General features: G+C 33.4%; 1 protein-coding gene across 1 annotated transcript; it reads right to left on the reverse strand.

The window, feature by feature from the left end:
• Positions 1–3096: 3096 nt before the first annotated feature.
• Positions 3097–9329, reverse strand: LOC130027609 (hyaluronidase PH-20-like). The gene is made up of 3 exons (XM_056118453.1): positions 8370–9329; positions 7285–7374; positions 3097–3546 (listed from the first exon to the last, which is right to left on the reverse strand). The coding sequence occupies exons 1-3, from the start codon at positions 9327–9329 to the stop codon at positions 3097–3099; spliced, it is 1500 nt and encodes a 499-aa protein (XP_055974428.1).
• Between the last annotated feature and the right edge of the window lie 2483 nt (positions 9330–11812).

An 11812-nucleotide genomic window follows, 5' to 3' on the forward strand; every position in this document is an offset into this window, starting at 1 on the left:
TTGGTTGAATTTGAACAATCAATAATTAAAATATTTCAAAGTGAGTTCAAGATATCATGATTTATTTAGGACATCTAATGAAACACTGTCCTTAGATTGATACTTTTCTTTGCTTTTCTATTCTAAGATTCTTTGGGACCACAGAGAGTAATCAAGGACTTACTCCAGGCTCTACGCTCTTTTTTTGACACTTTTGTGGTGTTCCAGGACATAGAGGGTCCTCAGGATCAAACCAGGTTTGCAATATGCAAGACAATACCTTATGCTGTGTTATCACTACAGCCACTGGTGTCCTTTTTTAATTTTGAAAACATTAAAGCTGCTATGATAGGCTGAAGCAATAAATAATTATTTATTTTGTGACTGGAAATCCTAGCCAAGGTAAATAAGTATTAACTCTTAAGAAGAAAGGAATTACATATACTAAACACTATAATCAATGCACATGAAATACTTATGACATTCCAGGTAATTAAACCAATTTGTTGAATTCATATGTTTAAAAGTTTTCTATTGATGGAAATTTTAACAAAACATTTTAACAAAATATTTCATCATCAGTATAGTGTCAACCATATAATGTTTAGTAGATTTTTACTGCTCAGCTACTTTCAGATCGTTCTGACTATTTTTGGGAATAGCATTGTAGCAAAGCAAATGGGTGTTTTAATGCAAGCATTAATAAAGTGTCTGCTCTTATGAGGATGGGAACTTTCTACTCTCTGTTGTAGTGATTCATAAAGGAGTTCATTATCCAGTTATTGTCTATTTTTTATTCTAAAAATTATCCTTTGAAAACTTCTGTTTGTGTCACCACATAAACTACATTCAACAAGACATTGTTTTTTTTTTTTGCTGACTTCCCTGAAATTATACTCAGACATCCACAAATTCTTAATTGCATGCTAGAATATGCTGAGCATCTAGCAAAATGTTTTTCACACACTGTTGTCATTTTCCACTTTACATGTTGTCTGATAAAATGCAGCACACTTATTAAACACAAAAAAATATGCTACTTCATCTTGATTTATCTGTGACTATACTAAGGCTAGCAGAAAATAAACCCTCGGATGTTTTTAGAAGGATGTGAATTAATGACTAGAGAAAATAAGAAAATTTAGGTATACATGATCTCAAATTTGACAACCAAGAGTCAAATAAATTAATATTTAATAGATACATGAATTCTCAATAAATTCTACACCAAGAGTAAAAGTCTGTAGTATAAAGAATAATTTAGTAAATATATTACCTTTGATTCAATACACTAAAATACAAAAAAGCTAATAAATTTAGTTAATATTATGCATAGAAAGAGTTTTTATTATTAGAACAAAGCATTTTAAAATACATTGTTTCAACTTAACATTTTGTAACATTTTGTAATGATTGCAAATTACTTGTACATTTATTTGTGGTAAATTTGTATCATTGGAATTTTCATTTTGCTAAGAAGTAAACTTGACCCCAAAGTGTTACAGATCTTTTCATTAGTATTTGGTAGAATGAGGAGTATAACAGGCAGCTCTATGGTATTCTATGAACAAAAAATAAAGTATTATTAATCTGTACATAATAATTGGAAAATATGATAAGACATCCTCTTACAAACTCAATTTTATGATGTGTAAATAATCAGATTAAAATCAAATGCAGGTTCAATCAAAATCCAATATCAGTTTTCATTTACTTAGATTCAACTGTAGTGTGATTAGTTGCTGTTGTTGTTCTGTTTTAGGTCCGTATCCATATACTCAAGGCTTGTAGTTGGCTCTCTGCTCAGGGATATTACCAGCGAGTTCTCGAGGGATTATTTACTTACTGTGCTGGGACTCTAACTGTGTCTAGCCACAAGAAGGGAAATGGTTAAAACATTGTTTTATGTCTCTACCCCCTTATTTTCAAATGAAGGTCCTAGTCAATTTTTAATTTATTGATCAATAATAATTAAAGGACAACTTATTTATGAAAAACTTTTTGCTAAAAGAGATAACTGCATGAATGGTAACAATGAGGGTAGGGCTTATATGTGGTCAAACTGTGCTCCAATCCTGGCTTCCTTAGGATCGTCTGAGCACTTCAGGAAGTAATTAATGAGAGCAGAAATAGGAATAAAACTTGAGCATTGCCAAGTATGGCCCAAACCCCACACGAAAAGTAAACTGTAAATAGGGGCATTGACATTTGAAGAAAATAGGAAATTAGGTACACAGATTTTCACATTTGAAAATCAAAAGTAAAAAAATTAGTATTATATATACATATAAATGAGTTATGAATATAAACTACACTGAGCAAAAATCAAAAGTATAATAATGAATAATTTAGTGAATAGAAAAGTATTTTATTCAATACAAGTAAATCATAAAGATGATATAACTAAAAGAGTAGTATGATAAATAGAAACATTTTGTATTATTAGAACAAAGCATTGTATTAGTCATTTTTATCTCAACAATTTGCAGTATTTTATTATGATTGTAAACTGCTTGTACACTTATTTGCAGTAAATTTGTATTATCTAGATCTTTACTTTTCTAAGAATTAATCTTGACCTCAAATTGTTACAGGTCTTTTGATTAGTCTTTGATAGAATGAAGAATAAAACAGACTAATCTAGCTAGATATGCTGTGCACAATATATAAATTATTCCCAAACTTTGCATAACAAATACAAATATAAGACAGAAAAACCTCTGACACAATTTATTTGGCAAGTTAATAAGCAGATTAAAACTCCAATGTTTATTAAACCAAAACTCAGTATCAATTTTCATTTATTTAGAGTCAGATTTGGCCCACCCACCCCCCTCCGAAAAAGGTCAACTGTTATTAGGGGCATTCATTAATCAATTTCAAATATCAAAATGATATACATTTAACTGGAACTACTAAAATTAAATCTGAATAGGCTATATATTAAGTATTATAACATAAAGGATATCAATAGTGAGAGTGTGGATATACTTCGACAGCTTTCCCTTGGTTGCTGTTGAGGATGGCTCTTCTGACATCAATGGGTAAGATTGATAGGATTTTAAGAAAAACTAGAGTCTATGTGATAGACAGGAGTCTGTGAGGTTGTTTACTTGACTAGAAGATTGTTTGTTGAATTTCTGTGGTGGTTTTTATTGTGGTGCTTCTGGATCCTACAGTAGGAATTACGTTGTGTTCTGGGCTTACAAAGGCTGATATGCAAACTTCCTCATTAATACATACCCTTATGTTTTTAACATTTTCTATGTTGTCATTCTTCTTACAAGTGACATTGGAAAAACAGGTGCAATCAAATTTATCAGAAAACTTCTTTAGGTCTTCAACTGAGGGCTCCCCATATACTGTGAACTTGTCACAATATGCAAACTTAATAAGAAAATTTCTTGGGTTCAGGTGAAGATAGTCATTCGAATTCCAGTTTTTCCGGGTACAGAGTCCTTGATCTTGGCAGAGTGCTTGGTGACACATTTTAGCTGCTAGAGTGACATTGATTAAGTAAGGACTCAGTGTCTGCCTCTCAAAATTTTGTAGATTCTTGCAAGCAACCTGTAATTTTTTTAGAAAATCCAGAATATTGATAGTAAGATAGTTCATATGTAAATTAATTTATCATTATAAGCAGTGCAAAAAAGCAACAATGAAAAAATAAGATTTAATAAAGTTAGTAATTTATTCTTATTTACTGAAGAAGAAATAGTATTTCAAATGTAGTATTTAATTTTTTTTAACATTTCTATGTGAGTTTCACATGCTATTTTAGGCCATGCAATAATTGGTTGAAACTTACCTTATGCATGGTCTTCCTTCATATTTGATACATTTATGGGTATTAAGGAAGATTTAGTATGCCAGTTTGAGAGGGTTCTGTTGAGGATGTAGCTTTCATTCCACTTACTATCAAAGTCAAGTTAGGAATCTTTCATTCTTTTTGGAGAGGAAAGGTTCCTGGGTAGTGCTCAGGAGGGTTCCATGGGCTGCTCATAAATTTTTGCTAACCAGGATACTATATTTCAGTGAAAGAGCTTGAGAATGCAGTGCTGCTCAGATCCCTCAAAGTTCAGGCACGGCCAGGGCCTCACCAGGCAGTGCTCTGTGGGGACTGCATGTAAAGCCATTTGACATAATCCTGCTACTATCTCTTCATTCTATTCACATTTTATAAGTCTTCAATTTTTAACTAGATGATTTAAGCTAAATCAATTGAACAGATTATGCTTCCACTATACTATACATGAAGGATAAATATAGTATTTCCCCATACAATAAAAAGGTACCAGGTGCATAAAAGTATTAAGACCAGGACTGCATATTGCCATTAGCAATTAAGAAATAATAAATATAAGCATCAAATTTTTAGTCAAGTTTAAACAGTCTTAAAGTATACGACTTCTAAAATTACAACATGAAGCAATGTACTAAACTGAAAATACTTAATATTAAAAACAATATATAATTAAAGTTATTTATAAAATTTATATTTAATTTAGAACTATTCTTTGGGCAGAATGTGAATTATGAACAACTAAAATTTTTCAAAGTGAAAACAGGACATTATAGTTATGGAACAATAATCTTAGATTTTAACTTTTGTTTCATTTAATTCTTTATTCAGGGGTGGGCTTTGGACACAGCTGAAAGTGGTCAGGTCTTACTCCTGGATCTCCACCCAATGTTTACCCCTGGCTGTATTCAGAGAAGCTTAGGGGATACCAGTATGAAACCCAGATGAGGTGCGTACAAGGCAAGTGCTCTATTCACTGTACTAGAGTTGTGACCCAAGATTGTTAATTTTATTTTGGATGATTTTTTTTACCTTTTTTTTAATGAACAGCCTCATGAAGCAAGCTAACAAGGTTCATCCATCAGACAACTAAAGTATGTGGTAGAGGGCAGTCCATAGATAAGTCAGGTTACATCTTATCCGATTCTTTACAACCTATTCTTACATTCACTTATATGATTACACAAATGATAATCAAATAATAGCTTTATGAAAGTATCCCTAATATGTTTCTTTGGAACCTGTGATTATGGTAACTTATAGACATGAATAATAGTAAAGACAGTGAGGTCATATTGTGTGGCTTCAGATGTAGAAACTTTTTGACTTGGAAACTATAAGTGAGATGCGTCAGGGATAAATAAATTCTAAAGTCAAAGGAATTGACTCAAACATTGCTGGCTTTGAGAATAGAGGAAGTCTCATTTTGAAAAATGTAGGATTGTCTAGGTTACAGAAGCCAGTCAAATATCCGAGTTTTTATTTTTGTTATCAGAAGAAAGTAATTGAGTGAGTTGGATTCTCTGTAGAAAAAATAAAACCGTGATGATTATTTGATTTTCAGACCTTGAAATTTATCTTAAACTTCTTGCTTACAGAACTATAAGATATAATGATTTTTGGTTGCCTGAATCACTAAATTTGTTTTAAAAAATTATGGACAGATGAGAAAAAGCCTTACTAATCCTTTAATAGCTTTGAATTATGGTTAGAATAATATTGAACATCTCATCACTAGTATACAACCCAATGTAGTTTATATGTTCTCTTATATGACTGTCACTCATCATTATACATGCTAATTATTTCTTAGCACAGCATTAGCATTTCTAGAAGCACTTACTGTTCTCTCAGCATAGAAAACTTTGTCCTATATTATAACAAACTAGACACTACATTGCCATTCAGAGTCAACCTTCATAAGAATAACTTTCTTAGATACCATTGTTATATCTAACATATCTCCTAATGCTCTGCATATAACTTACAAATTGAGCATTTTCTTACATTAATATTCTTTCTACTACATTAACATAAATATAAATTTTATGAGTTTAATATTATTTTATGTTGAATTCCCCATACATAGGATATATGAGAATTTATATCCAGCAGAGGTGGCATTATAATTTTTCATAGAGATTATTAGCAACTATTGCCTGATCTGACTATTGTCTGTCATCTACAAGCTGTTCACTCGAGTCATCCTGAATAGGATTGGCAGAACACTAGATGAAGGACAACGATGCGAGCAAGATGGGTTCCACAAAGGATTCATCATGATCGACCATATCCACATGATCACCAAGCCCATTGAGGTTTCTCGGGAGTTCAAGATGTTGCTCTGTCTAATGTTCATTGATTAAAGAAGTCCTTTGAATCTGTTGAGACTGAAGTAGTCATTGGGGCTCTAGCCAAACAGGGCGTTCAAACTCAATACATCAGGATCCTCCGTGAGCTGTATTATGGATTCACTACCAGGATCTCACCATTCTACAAAGAAGTGATCATCCATGTCAAGAGACGGGTTTGGCAGGGTGATAATATTTCATGGAAACTCTTTAGTGCCACCCTCAAGAACGTCATGTGATGACGAATGGGAAGGAATGGGAGTGAAGATAGATGGTCGACAACTACACCACCTCTGTTTTGCTGATGACATTGTTCCAATAAAACCAAACATTAGCCAAGCAGGACAAATGCCTGCCATCTAATCTTAATTTCTCTTTAATAATCAAGTGTGCTTATTTTTTATTAAGGACCAGAGGATAAATACTTGAGTTTTATAATTATATAGTTCTCAGCATCAAACAACTTAGCAATGAAATGTAAATGCATATAGTCATAGAGATCTAAGCAAACAAGCATGCTATGTTTCCCCCCCAAAAAACTTCAAAACTATAATAAAAGACATAGAAATTTTAATGTACATTGTAAAACATTTTATGAGATATTATGCTTTTGATCTTTTAATATTAAAAAAAACTAAGACATTATTAGATTTACATAAAAGCTGTACAAAGAAAAATGTCAGCCAGATTTCACCCATGGCTACTGTTTGTTTATGTCTACAATATGTTACTGTTAATCAGTAATTAAATAACTGGTTTCCAAATAATAGTGAATGAATAAAAAAATTAAGCAAATGCATAATAAATAACAATAGTTCTTTAAAGAGAAATATACAATGTAGCAGAAAAATAATCCTATATGCTGTCAATTAATTGAGAGGGTAATTTTACTTCTGCTTCTTCAAAACTAGAGAATTTAAATTTCTATTTCTATTTAATGTCATTAATTTATCTTATCACTGATTTTTTACTGATTACAACAACTAAAATGTTTCTCTCTTGTTAAATAAATTCACAAAACAAGAATGATTAATTCATTAAACATCTACTACTATGCGTCAAAATGTAACATTTATTTCATTATTCAACATCACAATATCAATGCATTAAATAAGGAAAAGCTTCCATCTGTTTATTATCAGTTCAACTTACCCTAGAGTGGGTTAAAGAGAAGCTTCCCCATACTATAATTCCAGCGGCCCCAAGAGCATAAGTTTCACCAATTGTATTCACAAGGTCAGTCTGGAAAATGAGATAGAAAGAGTTGACAGAAGACAGATGAAAATGTCATTTTAGGAAAGTAATACTATAAATAAGTGTGCTGAGTCAACAATAATTTTACTACCTTCCCATCACTTATTATCCTTTAACACATTTAACTGCTTCTAGCGTCAAGAAGGCAGCACTTAATAGTAAAATAAACTGTTATTACATTTTCTATACAACCTTTTAACCTCAATCACAGATATAAGTAAATTTTAAAAAAATTAGAGTATTATTTTGTACATGTGTACAGATATAAAATTATGTAAGCTTGTTCCCAAAAGCTATCAAAGGTGACATTTAGGATCCAAGAGATTGTAGTGTGGGTAAGGCTCTTGCCTTGCAGCAGGTCTACCCAGGTTCAATTCTTGAATCCCATATATTCCCTAAAATTGTCCAGAGTGATCCTTCAGTGCAGAGCCAGAATAATCTCTGAGCACTGGCATATATGGCTCAAAAAACAATAACATAACAGAAAAAATTTTAGGGCTGGATAGATAGTACACAGTGTAGGCCCCTATCTTCCACAGGACAGTCACAATTTGATCCCTGGCACACCAAATAGTCTGCAATGCCCATTAGGAGTGATCACTGATCACGGAGCCATGAGCAAGTCTTAAGTACAGTGCCAAAAAAAAAAAAAACACTCTCTGTCCTCCCGTTGTTCATCGATTTGCTCAAGCAGGCCCATTAACGACTCCATTGTGAGACTTCTTGTTACTGTGTTTGGCATATTGAATACTCTCTGTAGCTTGCCAGCTCTCCAAGAGGGGCGGAGGAATCGAACCCGGCTCACCTAGGCTGGCTGCACGCAAGGCAAACACCCTACCGCAGTGCTATCACTACAGCCGCCCCCCAAAATAACCCCTAATAACTTAAAAATAAAGTTGGATTTTGCTCTCTTAAAATGCAGTCGAAATCCACTAAATAGCACTGTGAAAAAATTTCGTAGTTATCTTACTTCATTTACTTACCTCAGAAAGATATTCTGTGGGTCTATCACGAAAAACAGGACGCACGTATACAAAAACTGGAAGTGGTTTATTACTATTGGATACTTTAGCAACTCTAATGGCTTCATTAATACGATTACGAGTAAACAGTGCAGCCTTTGGACTTTTTCTTAAATCTGCAGTCAAGTAAATGTACGGATAAAGTGCAGTGCTTTCACTCCACAACCAGTTGAGCTCATTATTTCTTTGCTTTTCTACTTCAGGGCAACTTCCAGTGTAGTTTTTATTGTTACGATAATTATTATTGTAGCAATTAGGAAAATGGAAAAAACCCCAATAATTTCTTGGTCGAAGACGCTTTCCTAATTGCAAAGTTCTTACCATGAATTCCCTTGCTGCCTGTTCAAATTCTTTTTTTGCAGCAATGTCAGCTTGTTTATTTCCAAGGGCTGGATTGCTTTTCTTAACCTTTTGAATTGATTTGACTCTGTAAACATATTTGTCAATCAAGTTTCTTAACCAGAGAGGATTCCAGGCATCCCATGCAATTACAGCCAAGCCTAACTGATCTCTCGGTAAGTAAGAGACAATGTCGCTCTCAGCCTTTTGCAAATGCATATTTATATCTCCCAACTGAGGAATTGCTCCATATCTTTCGTATCCTGTGTCACTGTCTAAGTGAGGATAGCGGCCGAGTATATCAGCAGAAAAGAAGGTGACATTTTGATTTATGGTACGGATTTCAGGGATTCCTATTAATGAATAGATGCTCAAATCCATAAAAATTTGATAGAGTCTCATACATTTGTCACTTGGAGCATTCCATGCTATAACATAAGTTGTATTTGAGAGCACAGGAGGTACTCTGTATTCCGCAGTCAGAAAAATTGGAAACAGAAAGAAAATAAACATTTCCTTGGATACTCCATTGAACACAACAAAGCTCCTAGAGAAGATATAATTGACCGATAGCACTTCCATGGTATAAGTAATGACTATTTAAAGTCTCTTCTTTTTACAGTTGTTTTTTTTTCAAAAATTAATGTAAGCAATAAGCATAGAATGATGGTTTATATTTAAAAATTATTCTTCATGCATAATGTTTCAACTGTTTTGAAAGTTGCTCTTCTACAACTAAAAGCAAAAAAAATATTAAATACACAATTACACAGCATTTCTGTACCAAGATAGTAAATTTTTCCATTCTTAAACCTAATGTGCCTAGAGTTTAAATAATTTTTGAATAAAGAATACTTAATCCTGGGACAAATACTCATGCATTTGAATAAAAAAATTCTTTTCTAATACCAGTTCTATAGTAGCAAGCATTAGTCTCATCTCAAATCATTACTGAGCTTACAGAGATGTGTATATAGAAACTTGTATTTTAAATGCCAAAGCTGTGAAGATTTGTTTACCAAGGAATGCCATAGAAGAATCCTTTTGAATTATAAAAAGTTATTGATACAACTATTCTTATTGTTATTTATGAAAGACCACTATAAAGCTATTTGTTTTGTCCTTAAAATGACTGCAGAATTGTAAATTTTTGAAGAATTGGGGGCACATAGTGGAGCACACAAAACCTTTAAAAGATATAAAGTCAAAAGTTTACTCAATTTTTGAATCAACCAAAATTTCCCCTTGACAGCATCCTGTAAGTGCTCTTAAGAATATTGCTCCATCATATCTAAATATAACGTTTTCTCATGTTTCAAGTTAGAAAAACATTTTACTTGTTTCCATCTTCTACTGAAAGAATGGATTCTGTCATAGCTTCTTTAAAGAATATATAATTTTGGTCTCATAATCTTTGTAAAGCAAGATTCAGTGTCACTCTGATTATCAGCATGTAAAGTAATTTTTGGAGATAATAGTCTAAGGATAAAATGTTAAATTACATATTATTTAATCTTTGGTGTTTGCATAAACTATTTATAAGAAGACATATTAAAATGTTCTATGATTCTAGGATAAACCAAAACCTTTCTTACTAAGCTACTAGCATATAGCAATTTGAAGATATGATAATTTCACATTTCCCCAGGATCAAGTGTACTTACCTTGGAAACATCCACTCATTCCTAGTATTAGAAGGTACTATTCAAGAGATGGCTCCAGAACCCATACAATGCTGAGTTTCACCTGGGGCAACTTGGAGAGGGAGTAAAGGAGCCCAACATTCCCCCCAAACAGATCCCAGCAGCTGAAAACCTCCAGAACCCAATCACTGCTATGCTCAAGACCAGTCTCCGCAGGGTTGGGAGGATCTCATGCATGGGTGAATCTGTTGAATACCTCAGATATGTGGATTTTATGACTGACAATCCCAAGCTCTCATGAGTTGTTATAGGTGAGCTTTCCCCATCTGCCTGTTCTTCTGGAAACCTGGTAGTCATGCCCACAAACTAACTTTGGCACCATATAAGCTCATTAATGGCCATGATCCAGAGACACACAAATGAATCTTGGAAGAGATCAAAAAGCTGCAGAGATGCTTCTGTACCTGGTTGATCAGAACAACAAAGACAACATCCATTTAAAAAGTTAACTCCAGCTCTATCACCCTATTAAAAATTTTAGAATTCCTTTAGCACATGGCCTGACTTCCCATACTATGCTTTATTGGTGTACCAGGAGTCCCACAGGACATTTAATGGGGTGTAAAATAATAGACAACTTATTTCAAACAAACTATATATATATGTATATATATTAGCATACAAGGCTTGGCATATTAGTAATCTCTTATACAGGGCTTAATGACTCCAGAGTAAGATAAAAAAAAAAAAAAACTTCACACAATTTCTTTTAAGGAAACATTTTGATCATTTTGACAGATTATTCACAACAAGCAATACAAGATAAATTATTTAGGGTCAGAACTCACGGTTGCTTCTCCCGAAATTGAGCATAAAATGAAGCCCCAATAACAATGCCACCGTATTCACGTATTCAGCACCAAGATGTTTTCATTCGGGGCGCCCCAGAGGGGTGCGGGTGAGAGCTCTCCCAGCCCCGAGGGACCCAGCCTTGGCAGCCCACCTCCATAACCCAAATGCCACCACACTCCAGGCAGCTTTCCACATGCTCGTGTCGAACCTCATGCACGAGTGAATATATTTCTTGACTTCGAGGCTGCTCTTGCGTCCGTGGGACACAGTGTAAGACACTCCCTACCCATTTTAATAATTACCACATAATATATGATGGAGTTCAGACAGTATGCAACAAATCATAGAGGGAAATATATATATGCATATATACAGATTTTGGACATATAGACTAAAGCTCATATCACCCAAACAATAACAAGATGTTAGTAATATCCTATAGAATATCTTAATTGTTCCTGCCAAAATAGAACAATGTTCACACTGCTTTATATATGAACACAGTTTTGTAAGCATTTTAAGCAGTTCTTTATAAGAGCCAATACAAAATATATTCTTTGCTTTGTGTTT

This window comes from Sorex fumeus, unplaced genomic scaffold (assembly GCF_029834395.1).
Source record: "Sorex fumeus unplaced genomic scaffold, SorFum_2.1 ptg000037l, whole genome shotgun sequence".
NCBI lineage: Eukaryota > Metazoa > Chordata > Mammalia > Eulipotyphla > Soricidae > Sorex > Sorex fumeus.

What these genes read in the sequence shown, in the direction of transcription:
- LOC130027609 (XM_056118453.1), bottom strand. Translation starts at nt 9,329, where the DNA reads ATGGAAGTGCTATCGGTCAATTATATCTTCTCTAGGAGCTTTGTTGTG. An exon ending in CCACAGAATATCTTTCTGAG is followed by an intron (nt 7,375 to 8,369) that starts GTAAGTAAATGA and finishes CTCATTTTCCAG; the next exon opens with ACTGACCTTGTGAATACAAT. An exon ending in TCTCTTTAACCCACTCTAGG is followed by an intron (nt 3,547 to 7,284) that starts GTAAGTTGAACT and finishes AAAAAATTACAG; the next exon opens with GTTGCTTGCAAGAATCTACA.